This window comes from Indicator indicator, chromosome 21 (assembly GCF_027791375.1).
Source record: "Indicator indicator isolate 239-I01 chromosome 21, UM_Iind_1.1, whole genome shotgun sequence".
NCBI classification, from domain to species: Eukaryota; Metazoa; Chordata; class Aves; order Piciformes; family Indicatoridae; genus Indicator; species Indicator indicator.
In genome coordinates, this window is record NC_072030.1 from 10,115,775 (window position 1) to 10,140,043 (window position 24,269).

General features: G+C 41.2%; 1 protein-coding gene across 3 annotated transcripts in view; it reads left to right on the top strand.

The window, feature by feature from the left end:
- The first annotated feature begins 635 nt into the window (after window positions 1-635).
- Window positions 636-24,269, top strand: part of DENND2B (DENN domain containing 2B) — a 56,104-nt gene continuing 32,470 nt past the window's right edge. Inside the window, exons 1-9 of one of the 3 annotated variants that reach the window (XM_054390559.1) lie at window positions 636-1,291; window positions 3,778-3,914; window positions 15,016-15,164; window positions 17,649-17,864; window positions 18,879-18,975; window positions 19,929-19,973; window positions 21,199-21,383; window positions 22,174-22,283; window positions 22,982-23,051. In XM_054390559.1, the coding sequence (XP_054246534.1) occupies window positions 651-1,291; window positions 3,778-3,914; window positions 15,016-15,164; window positions 17,649-17,864; window positions 18,879-18,975; window positions 19,929-19,973; window positions 21,199-21,383; window positions 22,174-22,283; window positions 22,982-23,051 (1,650 nt within the window). In that variant the 5' untranslated portion in view covers window positions 636-650. Of the gene's footprint in view, window positions 1,292-3,777; window positions 3,915-15,015; window positions 15,165-17,648; window positions 17,865-18,878; window positions 18,976-19,928; window positions 19,974-21,198; window positions 21,384-22,173; window positions 22,284-22,981; window positions 23,052-24,269 lie in introns of those variants that run through there. The other 2 variants (XM_054390561.1, XM_054390560.1) reach the window with 2 other exon arrangements.

Below are 24,269 nucleotides of genomic sequence, written 5' to 3' on the forward strand. Positions count from 1 at the left end.
GGAAAATTTGGCAAATTGCTCTAGTTTCCCTAGGGATTTGATTTTTTTTTTTTTTATTTCTTTCTGCTTCTAGGTGTCACTCAGTCTCTCCACCGCCTCTTTTGTCCCCACGCCGAAGCCCAGCCTACCCTCTCAGTGACAGTGAGGACTCTTGCCGCTCTGCTCAGCTCACCAGAATCTCCAACTCCAGACTGCGCCTCAAGGACTGGAGCAACCGCACGTCCACGCTGCAAAGCACCTCCACCAGCCCGTCAGACACTGACTCCCCCAGCCACCCTCTCAAAGCCATCAGTGTGGGCGCTTTGGATAAAAGGCTCTCTGTGTTTAAGGCCGAGGACCAACAAGCGAGTTCAAAGGAGGCTCAGGATGGGGATGCAATAGGGAGCCATCCACTAGCCAGGAGCACTTTGTCCTTGGGCACTGCAACCAACTTGAGGAACCTCTCCCTCAGCCGGGCGAGTGTCCGCTCCCAAGCACTCGATATCCGGCAGAAGATCACAGAATGGGAGTGCCGCCGGGAGCTGCCCCCCAGGATGAGCACTGGTGTGGACAAGAGGGATGCTGGGGAGAGGTCAGGCAGTGAAAGCTGCCCCAGTGTTCTGACCTCTCCCTGCAGCGAGAAGACATTTGATTTCAAAGGCCTCAGAAGAATGAGCCGAACTTTTTCCGAGTGCTCTTACCCAGAAACAGAGGAGGAGGAACTGCTGGACAGGGATTCCTGCCATCGGTTTGAAAAGAGACTAGGCAGGAGTGAGCCTCCTGCTGCTGCTTTCCTCAAGGGCCACATGAGGAAAGAGTCCTCTGCTGTACTTAACAGAATACAGAAGATTGAGCAGGCACTGAAAGAGCAGCCCGGCAGAGGCCTCCCCCAGTTACCAAGTAGCTGTTACAGTGTTGACAAAGGGACTAAAAAGTCTCTGACTCTGAGTACTGTGGAGGGACTGAGTGAAAGCCCAAATGATAGCAAAGGAGGGAGTGTTATTTTGGGGAGTGAACCAGAGACACCTGAGGCTGAGAAAAGCAGTAAGACAAAACAGGGACTTACTGCAAACTCAGCTGGCCCTAAACTGCTCCTTGAAAGCCCAGATAACAGCGCAGTGAATCCTGTCCCCAAACCCAAACGCACCTTTGAATATGAGGCAGACAAAACCCACAAAACTAAACCAAGCAATGGCCTACCTCCTTCTCCTACACCTGCTGCTGCTCCTCCTCCCCTCCCGTCCACCCCTGCACCACCTGTGACCAGAAGGCAGAAGAAAGAGTCACGCTTTCACAGAAAATCCCAGAATAGGTAAAATTCAAGGAAATGTCTTATGCTTGGTCTTTAAATAAATAAATGGTGCTGTGTTGTGTTAGTAACAGTATTTGAAAATTTCACCCACATGCAATGCTTTTAACCTGAGAAATGCAAGAGATTGTGTGCAAGACAAGCATTTTTCTGCTGGACTGCATTGATGAGATGCAGTGGTACAATGCTTTACATGGCTATGGCGTTGGAGTTCTTCAACCTGTATTCCTTGATCCCCAGAAAAGGCCATGTTTGCTAAATGTTTTCCAGTTAACTCTAACAAATGCCCTCACTTGTGATTTTTAATGGAGCATAATTTCATTATCCTTTTGTAGTGGGACCATAGCTGATCTGTTGTAGTCCTGTTTTCCTGTTCACTGCAAAACATACCTGTGTTTCCAAAGCTTGTTCCTACAGCACTTTGGTCAGTTTTATGAAGTGTTGGCCATTTTGTTTAATTCAGTGCTTAGAAATGTTTGTGTTACTGTAATAGCTGTAGAAGATTAATGCTGAGATACCTGTATTTTAGCACAAAAAGACCTTTATGTCCTTTCTGAGTTCATGATGAGCAGACCATATGGCTATTTTTCGCCAGCAGTCTGTGGAACTTGTCATGTTTCAATTACATCATTGGTCTTGTCTTTTGGTAAAACTTATCCTGCTCACCTCTTAGAGAATTGTAGGTGTAGTTGTTGATAAGCATTCAAAGGAGGGCATTTTTAACAAGTTCACCTATCTGTGCATGTGTGTGATACACATGTGCTGTTGATATTTAGTGATGAACTTTGCAAATAACAGCATCTCAGCCACTTTCTATCAGTTCAGTATCTGGTGCTCGATGTTGGCTCAATTAATTAAAAGTTTATGACCTGAAATATGCTGGGGCAGGAAAAGCAGAAGAGGAGCCTTCAGATTCTGATCTTTACTTCCAGGAGACACCTGCTTCTGAAATGGATCAAACAGCTCTGCTGATGTGTGTTGTTTCTCTGAGAAAGGCGTGGGGGTGAAGTGTAGAAAGCCAAACTCTGATTAGCTGTGCTTATCTTTGAGTTCTGGCCATAATCTCAGAGAAAGTAAATCTGGTTTTTAACAAGAACTTGTGAAATAAACCTGATCTCATTTTGTTCAGCACAGCATTCACAGTGTACAGAAGACAAACAATAATTTCTTAGATGTTCTACTATAAAAGATGTCCTTTATTGGAAAGTTAAAGGGCAAGTGGTAAAATTCTGTGTTGTGTGGACAGGAAGAGCTAATTCTTGCACAGAACCACTGTGTGACCTACAGCTGAGTGATTCAAGTCAGTCTCCACTTACATGCTTGCACTGAGTTTGAGACTATGTAAGTCATCTAAGAACCACAGTATTTTGTTATGATGAGTTTCTGAGATGAAGTTTTGAAACTTCTTTCAAGAAGAGATAGAATTTGCTTGCACCTACTGTTCTGCAGGTTCAGTCTCCCGTCATAGTGGAGTGAGTTAGACAGCAGCTTAGTTCGACAACAGAGCCTCAGTTCTGGGTGGCTCCAGTCAGTAGGAGCCCAAAACAAAAGCAATATTTATCAACTTCAGTTGTGATTAGTGGAGTATAACTTGTAGGATTTACAGTGTTACAATGTGTACCTGATTAGCCTTGCAGATCAGTTTGATGTTGTACAGGGTAGCTTTCCATTTGTTTGTAACAGCTTTACCCTACTGTAGTTCAGTGATTTCTCTGGACTTACCTTTATAAAATCTTGTCTTTACTACTATCTATCCTTTAGTAACAGTAAGAAGAATTCCAGCATTTACTAAGAGCTTGAGACCATACAAGTCATCTGACAGTGTTTTTTTAAGTGTTATTGAAATCTCAGTCTTGAAACCATTCTCTTTTTGAGGACAGAATTCATTATGCCTACGTGGCTGTGTGCTTCAGACTGAACATACATGTAGTTTGCACTCACTGTATCTCATGAGAATGGATTGTGGATATTTATTTCTCTAATGTTTGGGTTGAAAGCAGTGATTTTCTTTGGCTAAATCAACATTATAGTAACATGGAGGAAGTCTTTCATATTTCCCTGCTAGCGTAGAGCCAGTTTGTATTCAGAGGACCTGGTTGCCCATGGAGCTTTTATGTTTCAGATTGATGTGACCTGGGTGTTCCCTAGTGGTTAGAGATTCTCTGGCACAGGTACAGTACAGGAGTGTCCCAGGATAGGCTTGGGACTACAGCTGAGTACTGTCCACAGAACCATTCTCATGGTCCTCTGCAGTCCCTGTCCACATAATGGAGATGATAATACTTCCAACCTCATAAAAGTGTCACAGATTGCTGTACTAGAGACTGCTGTGAACACAGGGCTTGATGTCCTCTAAAAGTCCTTAAAGTATGATGTAATTTTTTAAAAAATTGGTCATTTATTACAGATTTCTTAGCAAATAAGTGCTCAGCTAAACATTTGAGTATTTTGAATTCTAGTTACTAAATATGTATTGTTTTAAACTTTAGAAAATCCTTTGAGTTTGAGGATGCATCAAGTCTTCAATCCCTGTACCCTCCCTCCCCAACTGAAAATGGGACTGAGAGCCAGCATAAATTTGGATCCAAGAGCACTTTAGAAGAAAATGCCTATGAAGACATTGTAGGTAAGAACCTTTTGCAGTACGTGAGCTCGCAGTGGGATGTTGAGCAGTTATGGTCAGACTGTATTGTTGAACACATGCCCTGTGCAAGGATGTTCAGTGCTGTCAGTGCAGAGAGATTAGGTGAAGGGTAAATGGATTCAGTGCATCAGTGCAAACATAAGTCTCAGTCTGAATGCAGGAGGTCTTGATTCCTTTGGACTTCATTGGGTGGTAGTGGAAATGGACTGTCTGGTCAGCTTTTTGCCATGATTTCCAAGAACCAACTCATTCTTTTTTATCAAGGCCTTGGCTTGAAGCCTTGATTAGAACTGGGGATAGTGTTTATAGAACTATCAAATAGCAAGATTAACCTCACAAGCCATATGTAGTCAGCCTGATCTTTGCAGGGCTCCTGTGTGGACTGCCTAAGGCAGTTGTTTGTAGCACTGTTCCTGGTCTCCCCTAAGTCCCAGTTGCTGGTTAAAGAAAAATTAATTTCCTCTAGCTATGCAGCCATCAGGAATGTGCAACAAAAACAGTTTTGATTAAGCTTCTCAAGAAAAACATGTTTCTTTTGGTCTTAGAAGGAAATATATGGCCTCTGCATACATTCTTTTAACATCAAAAAGGTTGTTATAATTATCAAAAATTGGGCAGCCCTTCAGAGCACAGATTTTCCACAGAAGTGATGAATATCTACATTATTTTTAACTCTTTCAGTGTTGTATCATTACAACAGATACAAAGGCTATTTCATTTTACTTTGGACAATGCATCTCTATCTGCTGAAAGCTGGAGGGTTACCAAGATAGTTAGAGGCCCTAGAGCTCATGTCTTATGAAGAGACACTGACAAGCTGGGCTTGTTTAGTCTGGTAAAAAGGAGGACCAGAGTCACTCTAATACTTGTTTGAAGGACAAACAACGATGATAGAACAAAAATCTTCTTCATCATCAGTTGATATAGCAAGGAACAATGATCACAAATTGCAGTGTGGGACTCTTTGACCTTATAGCCAACTGCTGTCTCTGGCTTGTCAGGCTCAGTGGAAACAGTTTCAGCTGTGGTCTTCCACTATGTCATTCAAAAAACTGCTTTCAGAACACACCAAAAAATGCTGTTGCTCTTCAGTGTCAATAAAAATGAGAGCTTATATAGCTACTAATTTTCCTCCCCCCTCCCTTTGGAGAGCTTCCTTATGTGATCATCAGCCTTCTAAATGAGCAGTCAGACCAGCATTTCATTTACATATGAAAAAGTATTGTGTGTTAATTACAGTGTTCATCTCTGCTCAGGACCTATCAATGTGCTGCCAGATGTTAGGTGGTATGCTTCTTTTCCTTGCTCTGGTTTGTTAAATATCAAAATAAAATGGTAAGAAGCTTTCTCAAATGAGAAGAAATCTTGGGTTCAGTAAAACAAAATCATAATGGGCTTCTCTCTCTCATGGGAACTATAAGCCAGCTCACTGCAGATTAAAATTTGGGCATTTTGGAAAGGCAGTGGGAAGAGAATGCAAAATTTCAGATCTGTGGACAAACACAGAACTTCATTGTTTTGTACTTCTTTTTAACAACCTCTTTCCAAAGCACTTCATTCAATGCAGACAGTGTGGGGGAATACCAAAACAGTCTAATTCTTATAAACTGTCAAGTGTGATTAAAGACAAGCCAAAGTAGTTTGATCTCCAGCTTTAAAGAAACTATCGTAGTTTTGTGTATCACATCTCCATAATTTATACCAATAGTGCTAGACCCCAGTCTCTAAGTAGCACTTTTGTACTCATGTGAACCAGGTGTCTGTAAGAGTGAGTTTATAGATTTACATCTGCTTCTAAGCTATAAAGGACTCTTGTTACTGCTGCTTTGGGTTTTTGCAATCGGTTGCTCTAGAGGTGGTGGTGTACTGAGTGCTTGCACTCAGACTAGGGCAATGATCAAAATACAGCTTCTAAGAACATAAGAGCTAGGACTAGAGTCCTTGGTGTTATGCTTACTACGTGACCTCCTCATGTGGTGCATATGCATGCTAAACCTGTGCATTCCTCTACCTGTTTCCTTTCTTATTGACCAGAACAGTGATGAACTGAACTGCTAAGGCTGGTTTATGTTATATTGAGAGCTGATTGAAAAAAAAAAATATAATCAATTGAGGTGCATTAAACCCCAAAATTAATGTACTTTGAAATCCAGCGACATCATGAACCAAATGTTTTGTTTATTTTTGTAATATTTATATACTCTTTGTTAGATGAAATACCTGCATTCAGGACAGGTATTGGACTGGAACATAATTATCTATTCTGCATTTATCGACAAGCAGCTGTATAAAGGGGTGCATATTCCTAATATTAATCAGAGCTCTATTCCTTGTGCAAGGAGCCATGTGGGCTTCATTCATCTTCTGTACTAGCACTCACAGGAATGTGGCAGTCATAGTAAACTTAGCATTGTTATGCTTCTTGTGGTTTTGAATGAGTCTTTAATCAGACCAAAATTGATGTGGCTTTATGAATCCAGTTGGGGAAACCATGCTTGGCTTTGTGTAAATTGAAGAAACTATCATGGTATTAAGAGATGTCTGAGATGGTTGCTTCTGCTGTGTTTGTGGACAGCAGTATTTCCTGTCATATGCACCACATGGTTTCAGTTTTCCAGTCTCTTCCCATAAATGCAGTTGCGATATTTTACATTGTTATTTCAGGTCTGCTGTCTCTGAGGCATTTTTCACCTGACATCTAGAAGAAAGCGCTTGTTATCATCACCAAAAAAAGCTGAATGAGTAATATGAAGGCAGGGTTAAGGGCACAAGATTAAGTTTACCTTGAGAAAATCTAGTAAACCCATATAAATTATAGTTTGTATTTATAAGAGAAATTGCACTTACAGTTCAGAAATTAAATATAGTGGAAGAAGCCCTTGACAAGGCCAACCTTCTTGCTCTGTAACTTCTCAGAGTGCTGGATGCAGAAGAACAGGTGGAGACTTTTTCTAAGGGGACACTACGAAGATGTGTAGGAGACCTATTGCTGGGCTCTATGCATTGTATCATAGATTGAGAGTGTTTAATTTGATGTTGCACAAGTCCATTTGCCTTGTCCAAGCAAGAACCATTTGCTATTATAGCTGTGCTCATTTAAAACTTTTTTTTCCCCCCTTAAGAAAGTGATTAAAATGTTTTTTTTCCCCCTGAAGATCTGTGACTAACACAGTTTCTTGCTTCTCTGCTGTTTTTGAAGTCATAGGTGGACTGTTCAGCACATAAACCAGGTTTGGCAGTTTGGGGTGACATTAGCCTTTATTCTGCATTGGTTGGCATGCTTCTTGCTAGGCATTTGCCCAGTGCATAGATCTGCTAGAATTGCTCCAGGGCTGAAATAGGTCTTTTACTTTATCCCTCTTCATCAATTTCCTTTGAAGAGGAGCATAAGTGACTGCTGCTGCCCTGGGGAAGCTTTGACATTTTACTGGCAGCAGAGTCCCTAGGAACTCAAAGTCTGGGGACACCAGCATATTGCCAGTTATGTATAGCCAGGCCTGGTCTATGCCAGAAGTTAGGTGGTGAGCCAAAGGTGCAACAGGTACCAGTGCCAAAACTTGTTAGAACTGCTTGGTGGCAGGTCACAATGCTGTGTGGATCACTAGGCCATATGCCCCTCCTTTAACCTTGTGGATAGTAGAGTCAGCATCTTGGGGCTTCTTTGTTAGTTAAATCCAGGTACTTTTATCAGCTGACATTTTCGAATATACTGTGGAAGATCAAATCTTCACTGGCTGAGGGAATGTTCTTGAGGAGACTCTAGTAGCTGGAATATGAACCTGGGCATATGGATTGGCTGTTAAAGAGGGACAGATAACCTGTGCAGGAGAGGAATAGTCAAAAGTGTATGTCTCAGGTAACTGGCACAACTGCTTCATTCACAAGAGAGGAAATGGAGCAATAAGCCTCAAATTAGTATTACTAAGTGGGTGCCTGAGCAGTTGCAATAGGCAGGTGTAGACCTACATGCAAAATTCTGAGCATGGAGGAAATGTCAGTGATGAAACTTTCCCCATGGAGCTCACAACAGTGTGTCACTCCATTTACCCCTCCTGGTAAGGCACCTCTTCTCTCCTAAACTGATGAGTCTTTTTGAATTCTGATGTAAATTGAACATAGTGCATGTCGCATAACAAATGAGATGATTTAGCTGTTTTACTGAACCTTCCACTGTGTGTGCCAAGAGCTTCAGAAATGATGACTGAGGTCCAGTTGGAAGATGTTCCAGCTTGACATTGCTTTCAAATTAGAACATTCACAATGTTCTTCCAGTAAATGTGAAGAAAGGTTAGAAAGAGAGCAAGCTGATCTTTCCAGTAAAAGCCCATCATCACGTGCCACATTATCGCCTGTCATGTGTTTGTATCACATTGTTGTCTGTCACATTATCATCTCACGTCACATAAGTTGCACAAATCTGGGAGAAAATGGAATTGCTGGGCTGCTGTGAAGCTGAAACAAACTTGGAGACTGCACCTCTGCCAGCAGTGCTGTGTAAATTACTTCTCTGAAAACATTTTGGGTTTTCTGTCAGACCCTTATCAGGAGGTCTCTGGGTAGTCATCAGTCAAAGACAGAGCTAGGATTGATACAAAATAATGGCGCAGGCAGTAGTCAAAGAGACATATGCTCCACACCCCCAGTCTGTTTCTCACAGTCTAAAAGGCAGAGGAGTTTTTGAAAAGTGACAAAATTTATAATAGATCCTGTAGGATAATGGCAGCCAGAGCACATTAAATCAAACAGTACCCATATGGGCCTGTCAAAGAAAGGCCAAATACTCTAACTGTCTGATCCTATAGACCATCAGCCTGCTGCTTTGTTGCTATATTGGCATACATGGATTTCAGTTAATTTTAATGATTATCTCGTGCTTTATTTAGACCTCTGTTTTTTTCTCTGTAGAGTCTGTCTCACCATCCACTAGAGCTCCTTTTGACAGTGTGTCAGCTTTATTGCCTAGTTTCCTAGTCGATGCATCAGGATTAGTAAAATAGAGTAGAATGACTGTGAGACTGCTCTCCCAAATTCTAGTTTAAATTCAGAGATTGTGTTGAAGACAGCAGGGTTAAACTTCTGTGAAGCACAAGCAGCTTAGGCATGCTGATGCTGTAGTGTGCTAATAGATGCTCATCAGATGTTTTCACACACATGATTTTGGACTGCTAAATGCATGATTTTTGAGGCATGAGCTTTCTTATTCATTTATCAGCCATGTTAAATCTTCTCCATCTAATGTTTAATTATGATTACACCTCAAAGCTCTTGCAGTACTTGCAGAGACAGCAGGGAGCTGAAAGTATCTGCAGTGTTTCTTTCACTTATTGCAAGGTAAAGCACAAGTGTAAAAGTTCAGAAAAAAACTGTAGGTTGTTGCCTACAAACTCCATGGACCAGAACTCAAAAGGCTGATTGCATTTTAGACTTCTCTCTGCATGTTGCAGATGCTCTTCCACTTTTCTGAGAACATGGCACTAAGCTGATAGGATTGGAAAAGTGTAATGGCTTTCCAAAGCAGCTATAATGTGTCTTAGCTGTAATTTGATATTGAAATAGTTCCTCTTTCCACAGATTCCTGGGGTAAATTCCTCAGCTGAGACGCATGGTTACAGCTTCTCTGATGTTAAGAGCTCATCTATGTATTAAAGATCTAAGCTCAGATACTTTATTGGAGCGTGGAGATTTTGTGGTTTTCATCCATTTGATCTGAACAAGCTCGTAAACATCCCAGTGGCTGAGTTTCCTCCAGCACTGGTGGTGTGAATCTTGTGTAATTTTTAATAAAATGAGTGAGTAATGAACATGCATTGCAATGAGCACACCTGGATTCCCATCGCTCTGCAGTTCTTTGGACTTCAGTGCCCAGAGATGCTGGGAAGCTGTAAATCTGCACACCACGCGAATGCTGTGCTGTTCCTTCATGCAGTGCTTGCGCTCAGAGGTTGATTCCCATTGCTTCCTCTTCAACAGCAGCAAAAGCAGAATTTGCCAACCACCCTTCTCTACTGGCTTCTTCCTTAGAATAATAGAATTGTTTTGGTTGGAAAAGACCTCTAAGATCAAGTCCAGCCATTGACTTAACAGCACCATGGCCATTAAACCATGTCCTGAAGTGCCTTGCCCATTTCTGTTTTATCTTAATCCTCTGCAGGGCATTGTGCACACCAAATATGGGTGAGCTGGAGGAATTGGGCTACATCTACATATCATAGAACACAGAATGTTAGGAGGTGGAATGAATAAAGATTGTGGCAGGGGGCAAAAACGGTAGTCCAGAGGAATTATGTAGAGAAGGTAATTGATATTGTGCCTTGTGTCTGTTACAGAAACACTGCAAAATGCTGAGGGTATAGGTGCCACCAGCATCAGAGGTTTTTACAGACTGCTCACTTGAGCGTTTCTACTTTGTTATTCAGTCCAGATTCTGCCTAGCTGGGCTTCTTTTTGTGCTCGTTTATTGCTGCTATTTCCAGCTGCTTGCTTCTGGAGGTATGTGCTGCTTTTGCCCAGGTCTATCCCAGGGTGGCAGCTGAAGCTTTCATCTCCCAGCTCAGTGTAATGTAAAATACATCAATTGCATTATATTTTGTGTGTGAGCTCAAATGTGCAGGAAATACTTTGTCATTTGTGAGGTGCTAGCCCCATCCGACCCTCTCTACAGCTCAGAGGCCTGGGCTTTCTATGTTGCCGCAGGGTAGGCAGTAGGGTCTTAGCCTGGACACTCAGCATCACCCTCTGAAGGGACAGTATCTCCTCTGTGAACATTGGCTCCTAATTTAGGCACCCAAGTTGGCAGAAGCTGATGAGCCCATTCCGTTGCTGTATACCTGTATACGAGTTCCTCTCACTTTCTGGCAGTGCAAAAGGCAGGAGTTATAATCAGCTCTCAGGGAATCACTTCATTCCTCTGATAATTACTACTTCTATCTAGAAAGAAATGATGCAGTTCCCCTGTTTTCTATCAGTTATAGGGAAGCGTCTGCCTGCATTTCAATTTTTTTTCCCTCAGCCTTACTTTTCTCTCCTTTCTCAGTGTGAGACAGGACTGCTGAGCCTGCCTCTGCTTCCCATTTGCCACGTGTTAGAGGCTGAGCAGAGAACATTGTGTGCTGCCTTAGGCTTCAGTGGGCCTGGCTCACAGAACATCACGGCGTAAGGAATTGCAACTGTCGAAGGAGACTCATCGATCCTTAAGCTCAAGGACTGCATTCCTCAGGGCTTTTCTGAAGATCACTAGTTGTTTCTTCTTTTTGTTTTCTTTCCCCTGTGGGCAAAGCATTAAATTGCCTATGAGGTCTTCTGAAGATAAATGTCATGTACGTAAATGTCCCATGTGAACTCAGCAGCTGGGCAGATAGAATTCAAGAGAATGGGAAGCTTGAAAGACATGCTTATAAAGAGAACTGATCTGGGAGCTGGGATGGTGATCAGAGACAGTATTTGCTAAAGACTTGCTATTTCATGTGACCATATGCATTCTGAGGGTCTGATCCAGCTTTCTTTGAAGCCAGCAAGTCTGCTGTTGTCTTGTGTGGCAGTTAGATCAGCGTCATTAAGACAAGCCTGGCCTCTGTACTGTGTAATGTTTTTTCTTTTGGCTTCCAGTAGAGACATCCATATGGAAGGAACAAGGATGTTTCCTTGCTCTTTCATTGTAAATGTGTTTTCCTTTTGCAGCAAATCCAAATGAATGCAAAAGCACTCCAGCTTGCAGATGGTGAGCATTCTTCGTTTTAGACTAGAGAAGTGACGGTGTTGAGGAGAAATGCAGAGATCAAAGCTGCAAGTCTCTGAGCCAGCCCAGTTATATGGAAATGTTCCTCATTTTTGTGCTGCAGCAGCTGTCTTTGCAGCATTTCTCCAGAGCCTTCCTCTGGTGTGGGATCCTCACCTGCTGGTGGCCACGAGCTCACAGGTCTTTCTCTCATGGAAGGGAGTCACTGTGCAACCAGATGGGGTTAAATGCTCCTCTAAGGCAGTTTAGACTATCTTCACATATCTTTTTAGCTTATTTGATGTTTTTGGTTTCTTATCACTTCTGCAGAAACTAGTCTGGGCTGTCTAAATGCTCTTTTTGTTTACTTGGTCTTTTGTGGCTTATCCACCAGGGAGAACATACGTATGAAAAAAATGGTGGTTTCAAGGCTTGATAATTACTGAAGACCTTCAAAAAAAATCTCATCTAGTTCATTGACTGAACCAAATACATGGTTCAGATGCCAAATCAGCAAACCCAGATTGTTTTGGATTGATTAAACTATTTCACTATCAGAGATCTGTTGTGGAGGAGATTATTCTTTGGGGGAAAAAAAAAGAAAAAAGAAAAAGAATGGTTGAACCATAGTTGGCCTCAAGTCATTATTTAAAAATAATAATAAAAAACCCAAGCCCACCCTGAAATAATCTGATATTTAAGCAAATGAGGAAAATAAAACAAGTGTTCTTGAACAGAAAATCAGTCATGAAGCTCTATCAGATCTAGGGAAAGGGTTAAAATTGCTGTAGTGTCTCCACTGACCTCCACATTACACTGAAGAGGAATTTGGCCCAAGCTTTCTTTTGGTAGAGAATATGAGTCAGAAAAGCAGCCTCTGCTCATAGTTCCTTGCTCCTCCCTCTTCTCTCATCCAAGACTTCTCTGGTCCTGTTTCTGTACTTAATATTTTAGGTCAGTATTAGTAGTGCTGACTTTTAACTGGGTTCAAGCAATTGTTTTATATTGTGTCTTGGAAAGAGACTCACCCTAAAACTTTTAATTGCTTTACATTTTGAAAAAAGTTTCTTTTCAACTGATGGACTTGTTTCTTCTCAGGAGCTTGGATGCTATGCAGACTAATGTAATGAAATGTCTTTTCACAAGGAAGCATATGTTTAAGCACTGCCTCATGTAGCTGGGTATTTTGAAATCTGTTAATCCATTCTAAAATGCTTGCTTGACCTATACTTGACTTGGGCTTACAAGAAATTTTATTATGCTAGTACAGTCCAATTAGCTGAGAGTAAGTAGCAGCATTTTGCAAAGTTGGCTATTTATTGTTGTTATGATTGTCATATCTAGAGCTCTGGAGTTTACGAGAAACAGAATTAGTGTGCAACGTCTATTTATCTTTCTTCCTACAGAGGGAAGCAATCAGTTCCATAGTCCTCCCAGGACATTTGCAGCTTTATTTTTCTCAGTAATAGTTTTTGCTTAAGATTTATCCTGTTCATTGTATTCGCCAAAAGCTCTTTCTTCTCAGTACCCCACGCACCTGAAGGTGTTCTCTCCATGTGACTTGTAGGCTGACTATAATGATAGTGCAGCCTTCTAGAATCAGATTCCCACTGGATAAAATAATACATGGGGATTGCTAATTCAAACATTCATCAAGAGCAGCAGTTATGCAGGCTTCTAATTAAAACAAAGCTAAAACCTTCACTCCTGTGCTTATATTTGACTGGAAATCTCAGTATGATGCACTATTGAAGTCAAACTGCATTTTTTTACTTGTATTGTGAATATGTGAGCTTGCTAAGCAAAAGCTCTGGTTGCTAGAATTAATGAATCAACCAGTCTCATGCTTCCAGGCTTAAAAATGAAGTCAAAACACAAACTGCTTTTGTTTTCTTTTGTAGAATAAGGAAATGTACTACACTGTCTAACCTCCCCACCCTACCCTGAGAAAAAAAAATCCTTCAAACAAGGTGGGAGTTAATGCAGACCTTGCTCTCATTTAAAACACCTATGCCTGAACTGTCATCTCTGTAACAGCAGTGAATGTTTTCTGTAACAGTGTGAATAAGAACCCATTCTAGAGCTTTCTGTCCTCAATTCTTAAATGACACAGTATGCAGTAAAATCCAAATTTCTTGTATTTAATAGCTTGTATTGCAATATGTATCGTACCAAAGCCATGAGGTTTGGAGTCATCTTTAGATGTAAAACCAAAACCAAGTTGGTTCAAAAGCTTTACACTTCCTTTACGTTTCAAGTTTCTACAAATGCAGGTCTTGATTTTGAGTAGATTACTGTCTTTGGGATGATTTTTCTGTGTAATGTGGTTGGAAAACTGGAATAACCCTGTCTTCAAAACACCTGAAATTCTAAATGTGATTCTGGTTGGTAATTATGAACTGTCTGAAGAAATGCATACAAAATGTTCATTTTACTGGTGGCATTCATTCATCTTCATGCTTCTTAGCTCTGTGAAGGTTTTAATGAGTTTAGGAGTTTTGAGGAGAAGGTGGGTTATTCCACTGATCCTTAGGCTGCTGAAGGGTATTGGATCTCACTTAAATCTGGACTTTCAATTTTCATTCTTGTTTTCAATGCTAGATTTTCAAAGGCTGCAGTCTTCTTTTTGCTGTGCTATTCATTTATGTCATATTTGGTGATTAACTGTTCAAGCCTTTATATATTACTGGCAGGATGAGTTTCCCCTGAGAGATATTAGTTGTACATAAATTGAAATGAATAGCTGCTTAATTAGAAGGCATGATGTGTTTAAAAGACCACCTTGAGGATACAGTATGGTTGGGGCAGAAATTCTTCCCTCTTCTTTTACATTTCCAATCTTCTCTCCTGGCACTGTTGAGCTGAAGTGTTTATTCTTTGCATTCTCTCAGGGGAAGAGAAAAATGAAGGTAGCATCAAATAAAAGTTGTCTTATTGTGTGTAAGGGTGGTATGTTGAGAACAGCTATTTATTGCTATTCATTTCACCCTCTGAGGGGCTGCTATAGATTTATAAAAATCCACTGATACACTTTAAAGTAGTTCTGTGCCTTACTTTTTATACATCAATAAATTTTCCACAGCTGTGGATGCTCAGAAGCACGTCTTGTGAAATCTTTGCATTTTATTGAAGAAAAAAAAAAGAAAAGGCAGTAAAAAAAAAAACCCAAGAAACTTGTCGACCTCATAGCCAAGTTCTTCTCCAAATACTTCCAGCTGCAGCTAGAGGGATGAGTCATGCTGAAAGCCGAGGAGCTTTTCTAAAAGCCTTTCACTTGGTTCACATGATTTTTTTTTTTAATTTTTTTTTTTTAAACTTAACATTCCTGTCTGTTTTTCTTTTCTTAAAAAAAAACCCCAAACCGTGAAGGCGAGTCACCCAAGGAAAACCCGTACGAGGATGTGGAGCTGAAAGGCCGTCACGCGGGCCGAAAATCCCATCAGCTCTCCGAGAATTCCCTAGATTCTTTGCACAGGATGTGGACACCGCAGGACAGGAAATACACATCACCTCCCCAGGTAACGGCGTGACAGCCTCCGTCTCTCGGTGCTTGAGGCCTGTGTAAAGCTTTAGCAAGACAATCAGCCGTAGCATAGGAGGAAGAGCAGCCCTGCTGAAGGAGGAAGAGTGTCTGGTATAAAGGAGTGAGCAAACGCATAAATCATTGCTGGCAACGCTCTTGGCAGCCGTGGCTCGGCTTCTCCACGCTGTGCTGCAGAACCTGATGGCCTCTTTGTGCTGGCTATTGCCTGATGACTTAAAGCAGAATCCTTCCACCGGTTGGTTGTGAGCTGGGTCTGTCCCTAAACTATTTGTTTGGCTGCATCTCCTTGTGAATTGTCTCTGTGTTTGCTGCTGGGCTTTTAGTTGGGAAAGGAGGGGAGGAAAAACGCTGCTTATTCTTGCCCACATGTTGTTACGTGCTTTGCTCATGTGAAGCATGTAGCCTGGCATGTTTTATTGTAAAATGGAGATGGCCAAGTGTGCCCCCCAATAAATAAATGAATAATAAAATAATCAGAAAAACCTGAGTGTTTGCATTTAACAAGGTTGTATAAGTTGTGTTTGCGACACAAAGACCAAGAACTCTGCAGACTTTCCATTTTGTGGTGAATTTTCCAAGGCAGTCTGTTTTTTGTGAATGCTGTGAAACATCAGGTTGCTTTGTTGTTTATAGGATCATTGTATTCATCACATACTTTTGAGACTCAAAGTGCTTTTAAAAAGAACTTTATTTTGTGTGGAATCAACAGAGAATTTGCAGCTGAACAAGAGGTCACAACAATTTACGTTTTTGTTTTGTAAAATGATGTAGGAAAATAATGAATATATATTCTGGCTTTTGTGTGTGTGTGAACATCACAGTTCAAGAGACAAGAGAAATATCACCAGGACTCTTAGTGTACACCTAGTAAATCATTTGTGAAACAGGAGTGTTTTCAGCAAAGCTACTGGAAAGGGAACAAGGGGAAATTAGTAATCCAGCAGAGTGAGGACAAACAGAAACTGTAGCCACAAAGATAATTTCCTAGTGTAAGACATACTATGCATAACTATTACTTTTGGCTGTTAACAGGAATTGTGTAGCATCTAGACGATCCAATATGATGTACCATCAGGGCAAGAAACCTAGGTCCATAGTGAAACACTGTTCACTGTAAAACACAAAAGAATATGCAGATTAAAATGACTTCTGTAAAGTTGCTCAGTAAATAAGTACTCTCTGCTATCTTTGTAACAGGGCTATCTTTTTTGGCAGCTTCTTTTTGAAATATTGCCAGGAGTTTCCTGCCAGGAGTCAGTCCTGCCATAACTGCATTGTCATTGTGCTGATATTTAAAGCAGAGAGACACTAAGCACAGGTCAGTTATGGGCCTGGGTAATTCTCCAATGACCAGAAATAGAAAACTTTCAGTTTCCTGAGGAATGAGAGCTTTGGCAATGATTTATCACCCAGTTTTTCCATCATAGCAACATAGCTGGATTAGCAACATGACTTTTTGGTCATGGATGATGACAAACAAGATGGAAGAGATCAGAAGGTCAGCAAACTGGCAACAATGATCTTCAAAAAGAACTGATTTTATTAAAGTATAGACTGCTGCAGATTTTCTAGGCATGCTAACCTGTGGTAAGCAGAGACCTCAGAAACTCTGGTTTGTGGTCAATTTGAACTCCACTGTATCTTCTCCTTTCCCATTCATTATTTTCAGGTTTTGAAGTCATCAGAGATAAAAAGACAGTTTTACTGATGACATTATATTTGTGATGCAAAAATGCATAGAGAAACACCTATGCCTACCCTCATATAGCGGTGCTGTAATAGGTAAGCCCTCCAAGCAGAACAAGTGGGACATTTATTACCTCCAGGTTTATAGCTCATCATACCGCTGATAGAATATTGACAACTGTTTGACATAATAGTACAAATGCTGGGTAAGCTTCTTACAGTGTTTGTGTTTGGGAAAAGGCAGGGACCTGGCCTTGCCAGTCTGCCTTCCTGAGAGCTGGACAGAGCTGCTCAAAGGACTGCTCCAAAAGAGCTCCAGTTTTCTAAAGGTAGCTTTTACTTGGTGTCTAATCTTGTCAATAAGATTTTTCCTTCCCTATGCCATGAGAATGGTTTTATGTTTCAAAAGGAATTTTTTGGGAATGCAGGACAAAGCTGTAACTATGCCTTTGCATGTTGGCAGATCTTAGACTATCTTAATACCAAGGAAACACAACAACTTTGGTTTTCAATTTCCTTTCTCTAAGATAGACAGCTTCAATGTAATTGCACAGGAATGCACCAAAGTCAAACATTCTATTGCTTTAGAACAAGCCTTATGTCTTGACCTTTGTCCCTTCATTTTGACCTTAAACCATCTCTCTGTGCATATCCTTCAGAGCAGTGGCTCACCTGGCTTAATATCCTTGTGAGGCCACCACTCACAAAGAGCTGCTTCTGTGCTAAGTGTTGCTGAGGAGAGAGAAGGCTCAAGCTGTTCTTGTTCCTGCAGCTACCTTCGAAGCCCAGCAGCCAGTCTCTGCGCGTCGGGAACTGGTCAGAGAGGAAGAGCCACCGCTTACCACGGCTGCCCAAGCGGCACAGCCACGATGACATGCTGCTGCTGGCTCAGCTTGGCATTCCCTCTTCCCCTTCCAGCATCAATGAGGACAGCCTGAGTACCACAAGTGAGCTGCTGTCTACACGACGGGCCAGGAGGATCCCAAAGGTACTGGCAGGTGATCAAACTTATGCTGAGGACAGGGCACCTGTGCAAAAGACCTTGCAAATTTCTATTCAATCTTTAGCTGTCACTGAGAACACTTTTTGTATCCTAAAGGAAAATTGAGACCAAAACAGAAACAGTAACTCTCAGGAGCCAAGACATACTCTTAGTAATCCCAACCTCTTGTTGAGGGCACTAAACACAAGTTCTCTCTTTAATATTATCATCTCAAATTTTTTTTTGGATAGACAGTTAGGATTACTAGGAGTTAAAATTCTGACTAGTGCTGGTTAAAAGCTGGCTAAAGGCAGTACTAGTAACTCACTTCAAAATACTTTTGTAGATAAGGATAAGTTTGGAGAAAGTAGATAGACCACTTCTGAAGTGAGTACAGCATGAGTTGCAAGAGGAACAGAGGAGAAGTTCATATGGAAGCTGATATGACATAGCCTCAAAGCAGATGGTTTGCTCTGTAACAGAAAAGGCTTGGAAAAAAGTTAGGGCCATCTCCTTCTGTGCTTATTCGAACACACTAAAATCTCAGTTCAAGAGAGGTGCTAACATACATGTTAATCTTATATCCAAATTCAGAATATGGTCTTAAGGTCCATGAGAGTGTGGCAAAATTGGATATGGTTAATGAGTTACTGTTACTGCAAGTAAGAGGCAAAAAACAGCATAGAGAGAGAAGAATGAGGTGGTAGAGGAGAACATCTACCTTCAAATTCTCAGGCTGATGCTTTTATTGCAGAGACTGATGAGACTTTTGAAAATGAGACTTATGTTTCTGAGCTATTTAAACAAAATATAGGTAAATGATTGAGGTTCAAAGTAAGTTTCAAACAAATGGGATTAAAAATAAGAGAGATAAGAAATGCATTTGGAAATAGTAAAGGCTTTGGGTGGTTCAGCTGGTCAGTCATCTGTGGCCAAATTCTTTGTTTGGATAGATTAATTAAACGTATCCTGGTAGAAGTGTGTTTGGTCTTACTGATTCCTCACTTTCTTATTTTGCAGCTTGTCCAAAGAATCAATTCCATCTACAGCGCAAAAAGAGGGAAAAAACGACTGAAGAAACTTTCTATGTCCAATATCGAGACAGCATCCCTACGAGGTATGACATAAGTGTCACATCAGTGAATCCATTTGAATGTCACAGTATTAACAGATTCTCTTCTTTCTTCCACACCTACCTTGGGCTCTACCTTGTTTGGAACTTTCTTCAGAGGACAGTGATAACTTGCTGTCTACAAGAGAAGAAAATGGGGATTAGCTAAAAATAAAGGAGAGTAACAGCATTGTTTGTGCTACTAATCCCATGATCAGCTGCTTCTTTAGTTCACTTTTTGAGTAATTTGCTACTGTGAGTTTTGTCCAGAAATCAGAGTCTTGACCTTGTAATTAATTCATGCTTTTTGTCCTGGCATGTGAACATAGCTCAGACTGCACTTCAGACTGCTTCTGAAAATGCAGGGTCCAAAAAGAAATGCAGGCCATGTTTCTAGCAGGCGTACAGCAGAACCTGAATGCAAGTAATACATTTTGTCATAAGATTACTTTTGCATATTATTCTCACTCAGTTTGGAGAGCTCTGGTGGTTGAAAAAGTTGCCCAGACAGACAAAGCTGATAAGGTTTACAATGATTTCTCAAGGGCTGCATAACATGGCTTTTTTTTTTTAATTTTTAATTTATTTTCACTAAAAAAAAAAAAAGTCTTCAAAAGAAGTGGAAGAGTTAAAATCCTTTTCCCAAATGCCACATTCATCTCTGTAGCTCAGTGTAGATGGGGGGGTTCAGCGCAACCAGTTGCTGTAATGGAGAATGAATTTTGCAGTTTCATCAAAACAAAGCCCTTACTCTAAGCAAAATGGAAACTTATTCCAAGCAAAACACAGTCTAAGGAGCTATTTGAACTGCTTGTTCCAAGATACTTTCAAACTGGGGAGAGAGCATGCATGGATCACAGGGCTCAGTATGAGACATGATTTTTTCCCACTTTCACCATACTAAACCAAATTTGTTTGCTTTGGTTTTGCATTAACTGATTCTTCTGTCTCTTCTGTAGATGACAACAGTGAGAGTGAGAGTGACTCAGATGACAGGTTTAAAGGTAAGGGATCAGCCTTCAATAACTTATAGTCAGCCACTATCATAGACCTTATCAAAGTACATTCTCCTCTTACTGCATGTTGTTTCTGTCCATGGCCTTTATTTTCATGCCTGAACTATACTAACTCCTTATTGCAGAGCTCATGGTTTCCAACACAGGAGCATGAATGTGGAAAGCAAGGACAAAATGAGCTGTGAGGATCTAACAAGGATTTGGCAACTGTGTTATATAATGAAGAACAGGACCTTTGATAGATTTGCTTTGTCAGCCATTTCTCAGATGCTGATGTTTTCCAGACTGACTACTGGGTGCAGACTTAGAGGGATGAGATTGGATAAATATGCTCTCTCCTTATTCATGCACTGCTTTAAGTGTTTACTGCTAGCTGCTATTGGAGGCAAGACCCTGGGTCTGATCCAGTGCAGCAATTCTTATACTCTTTTATAGGTCTGCAGTCTCCAAATTGTAGAAATTCCTTTATCAGCACACAGCACCTGCACAAACTCTGCTTGAGCCAGGCCAGTAAATTAGTCCTTCCTTTTCAAGAGTCCTGATACACAGAGAGAACTGTAAAAAAGCTGAAGGCAGCAACAACAGATTTTATTGTTAAAAGCCTCTTGTGTTGGTAGTGAGGGGAGAAAACCCCAGAAGTGCTGTGCTGTGGTTATAAGATAAGGGGCAAGTTTTTCTATCTACTGCAGATGTCACCTGCTTAATGTTCATGCAGCAAAACTTGCTGGTAAAAATTGTCTGAAGGAAAATGATTGGTGTTGGTAAGACCACCCAAAACAGGCTGTATGCAACATTGTACAGTGATGTGTAGAAAAAGACTCATTGCTCTTTTTCAGCAATGTAACCCAGGTTCAAGACAGGCCTGAGATGTGCCACCCTGGAAGCTCTAGTGCACAGCCACATCAGGGCTTATAGTCTACTTTTGCATGTGAGGAAAAAGCAGGTTTTTGGCAGGGTAACAGTTATGAACTGCAAATTATTTCACATTTCACACTTATTGTCACATCACTTCAGTACTTGGAGAGAGTTTTGATTTATGGGTGTGATTCGTGAGGGAGACTATAGTATGAAGGTTTGCTTTTGAAAGGCGAACCTGTTTGGAACAGTACACTTATGAATTTCAAGGCCCTGTGAATGGCTGTGGCCTTACATATTACAGTCTCAGGTAATGATCTGTCTCTTTTTTCTTTTTCTCTTTGTTTTAAAATGTTAGCTCACACTCAGCGTCTAGTACACATCCAGTCAATGCTGAAGAGGGCTCCAAGTTACCGAACCCTGGAACTGGAGCTGATTGAATGGCAGGAACGGGAGTTATTTGAGTATTTTGTGGTAGTGTCACTGAAAAAGAAGCCCTCTAAAAACACTTACCTTCCAGAAGTGACATATCAGTTTCCCAAGGTAAAATGAAAATTCTTGATGTTGTAAAATCAAATAAGTGAATAAGTGTGAAAATGAATAGAATTTGTTCACTGTGAGGGTGATGGAACACTGGAACAGGCTATGAAGTCTCCCTCTCTGGAGATACTCAAAACCCCTCTGCATGCATTCCTGTGTGATCTGGTATAGGTGATCCTACTCTGGCAGGGGGGTTGGACTAGATGATCTTTCAAGGTCCCTTCCAGCTGCTAACATTTTGTGATTCTGTGATTCATAATTGTTCCAAAGTGTTCTGTTCCAAAGTGAAGACCATATAAAAGGCAACTGAAAGATTTTATTGTTTGCCAGTTTATCTTTTCCAGTGCTGGAGAGTTTGGCATGATGGTAAGTGCTTTAAAGACTGTGTCTAAATTCAGTTTCTAAGCATTTCACTTTAAACTTATTTTGACTGTGTTAGGACTTGTTCCAAAACTCACTGAAGTCAGTGGAAAGATTTTTGCTGATCTATGGCATGTCTCTTGTGCTCTTGCAGCAGAAAGGAATTTGAGTGTTTTAAGTGGCCATTGTGCAACAAGAGAGTTTGGGGCAATTAAATATATATATGTTTTTAATAAACCCAGCAGTGATTATTTCTGTTGTACTAGCATCCATAAACCTGTCCTGGGGTCATGCCTCACTCTGTCAAGCACAAATAAATGACAAGCTGATGGCCGCTTGCTCCTCAGAGCTCATTGGTAACCCCCCCTCCTGAGAGGTGCTGTTCAGCTGTCACTAACAGGAACTGACTGAACCTCAATTGTCTGTCCTGCAGCTAGAAAGACCAACCAAGCAAATGCGTGAAGCGGAGGAGCGTCTCAAGGCTATCCCTCAGTTCTGCTTTCCTGATGCCAAGGACTGGCTCCCTGTCTCTGAATACAACAGGTAAACCTTCTGGTGCTGCTCTGCTGCAGTGCTGATGGAGTGCATCTGGAGCAGCCACAGGCTTGCCAATGCCCAATTAAGGAAGTAGCAGTTTGAGTCTTGGCCACTTCAGGCTCAAGCAGCTGTATTTAATTTTTTTTTTTTTTGTCAAGTGTTGTATTATTTTTCTTCCTTGTTCTGCCTGCCTCACAGGCTGATGTGGCTGAAGTGGTGACATTTGAAGGTTCCTCTCAGTGCTAAACCCAAAAGCATAGATAGAATTATTTAAAAGAAATCTTAAAAGGGACAGGGCCCTGCCTAGCACCTGTCCCAGTGCTTGTCCCTGAGTGCTTGTCTAAAATTGCAGGATACTTCTTCATTTGGCTCAATAAGGGGCATACGGTATTTGATCACTGCCCTCAAAACCTGGTTCTTGTGTTGCTTTTGCAAGAGAAAGGGACTGAGAAGTCACTGACATTCAGCACTCATCTCATCTTGCAATAAGATAGCTGGGTTGTCCATAGCTGTATGGGTATTTTTTTCTCTACTGATGGTAGAATTTGTCCACAGAACATATCCAGATGATGGGCAGGGGGAAGGAAGACCCTACAACGGGTAGAATCTCTCCCTGGATAAGATAATATCCCTTTTAAAATGATCTACCTCATAGCTGTGCTGTAGTTCTGATAGTAAGATCTGGGTAATTTATTTTCTTCTAGTGAGACCTTCTCTTTCATGCTGACTGGGGAGGATGGGAGCAGGCGGTTTGGTTATTGTAGGAGACTGTTGGTAAGTATATCACCTCAAAAAGCAGAATTCTGTTAAACAATAACTCAAAGCTGTAATCTGAACTTTGAAGGTGTCTCTCATGGTTTTAAAAGAAAATTAAGTTACCCATTTGAGTTTTGGAAATGTACAGAGCTAAAGTAAAATAACAACTTGTAGTGGCTGCCTCAATCAAACGGATCCCAACTCATGTGGGAATTCCTAAGGATGTGGAAAGTTTCTTGTATGTGCACTTACTTCTTAAATTCTGCTTTCAAGCAGAATCAGAAATACTATAACACTGCAAACAAAGGCAAATGTGGTATTTCTAAACATTTGTGAGTTGTATTTCTCTCTTGGACAGCTGCTTACATCTCCAAAGTACTCTGCCAGCACTAAGTAGTCTGCAGCTGGCCTGTGGTGTAGGTAAATAAGCCACCCTGTTGAGTAGGAGGGCAACAGTAGTGCAGAACATGCCATCATCACCATTTGCTCAGGATCATGCAGTAAGCTGATGCCAGTGCTGGGAGGTCTAGGTTCTCAGGCTCCTTTTCAGTCCTTGTGACTGGGAATGGTCAGCTGGTGATGTGGGGACCAGACTCAGCCTACCAGGCAGTTTTGTCTCATCACCTGGAAAATCACTGGTCACCTGATAAATTGCATCGTCATTGATAAATGATAGTTGCCTGCACTCTGTTGGAGAGTTTATATGAAATTGGAAGCTGCAGGAACCTTTTGTGTACTTTCTGTGCAAAATGGAGCAACATTGCAAACTTGAATAAAGGTACACCTAAGAGAAAGGGACACTGACACTTTCCCCTTCCTTTCCTCTCTGGCGTAATTTCCACCTTTCCAAGCCTTCAGTAGCTTTCAGTGGCTTCCAGTAGATAGAGCAAGTTGCTGTTATTAGAACAGCTCCCTCCACCCTGCATGCTGCCTGTATCTGACCCTGCTCTTTGTCTATGGGAAAGCTCCTTGTGCAGACAGCAGATGCTGTATCTGGGAGGTATTGCTGTGTGTGGTGCCTCTATTTGTAAGAGGTTTCCTTTAAACTAACAGAACAGAAACCTTGTTTACCAGTTCTGTGGGTGGTATTTGCCATAGGTAGCATCCCAGAGACTTGCTCTGTGTAACACAGCAATGGGCCACAACAGAGTTTGTATGTGAAAAGAAAATGTCAGTGAGGCTCATGCTTGTGTAAATCTAGGGCTGGTGATGAGGTGATTCAGAGGGAAAAGAGTG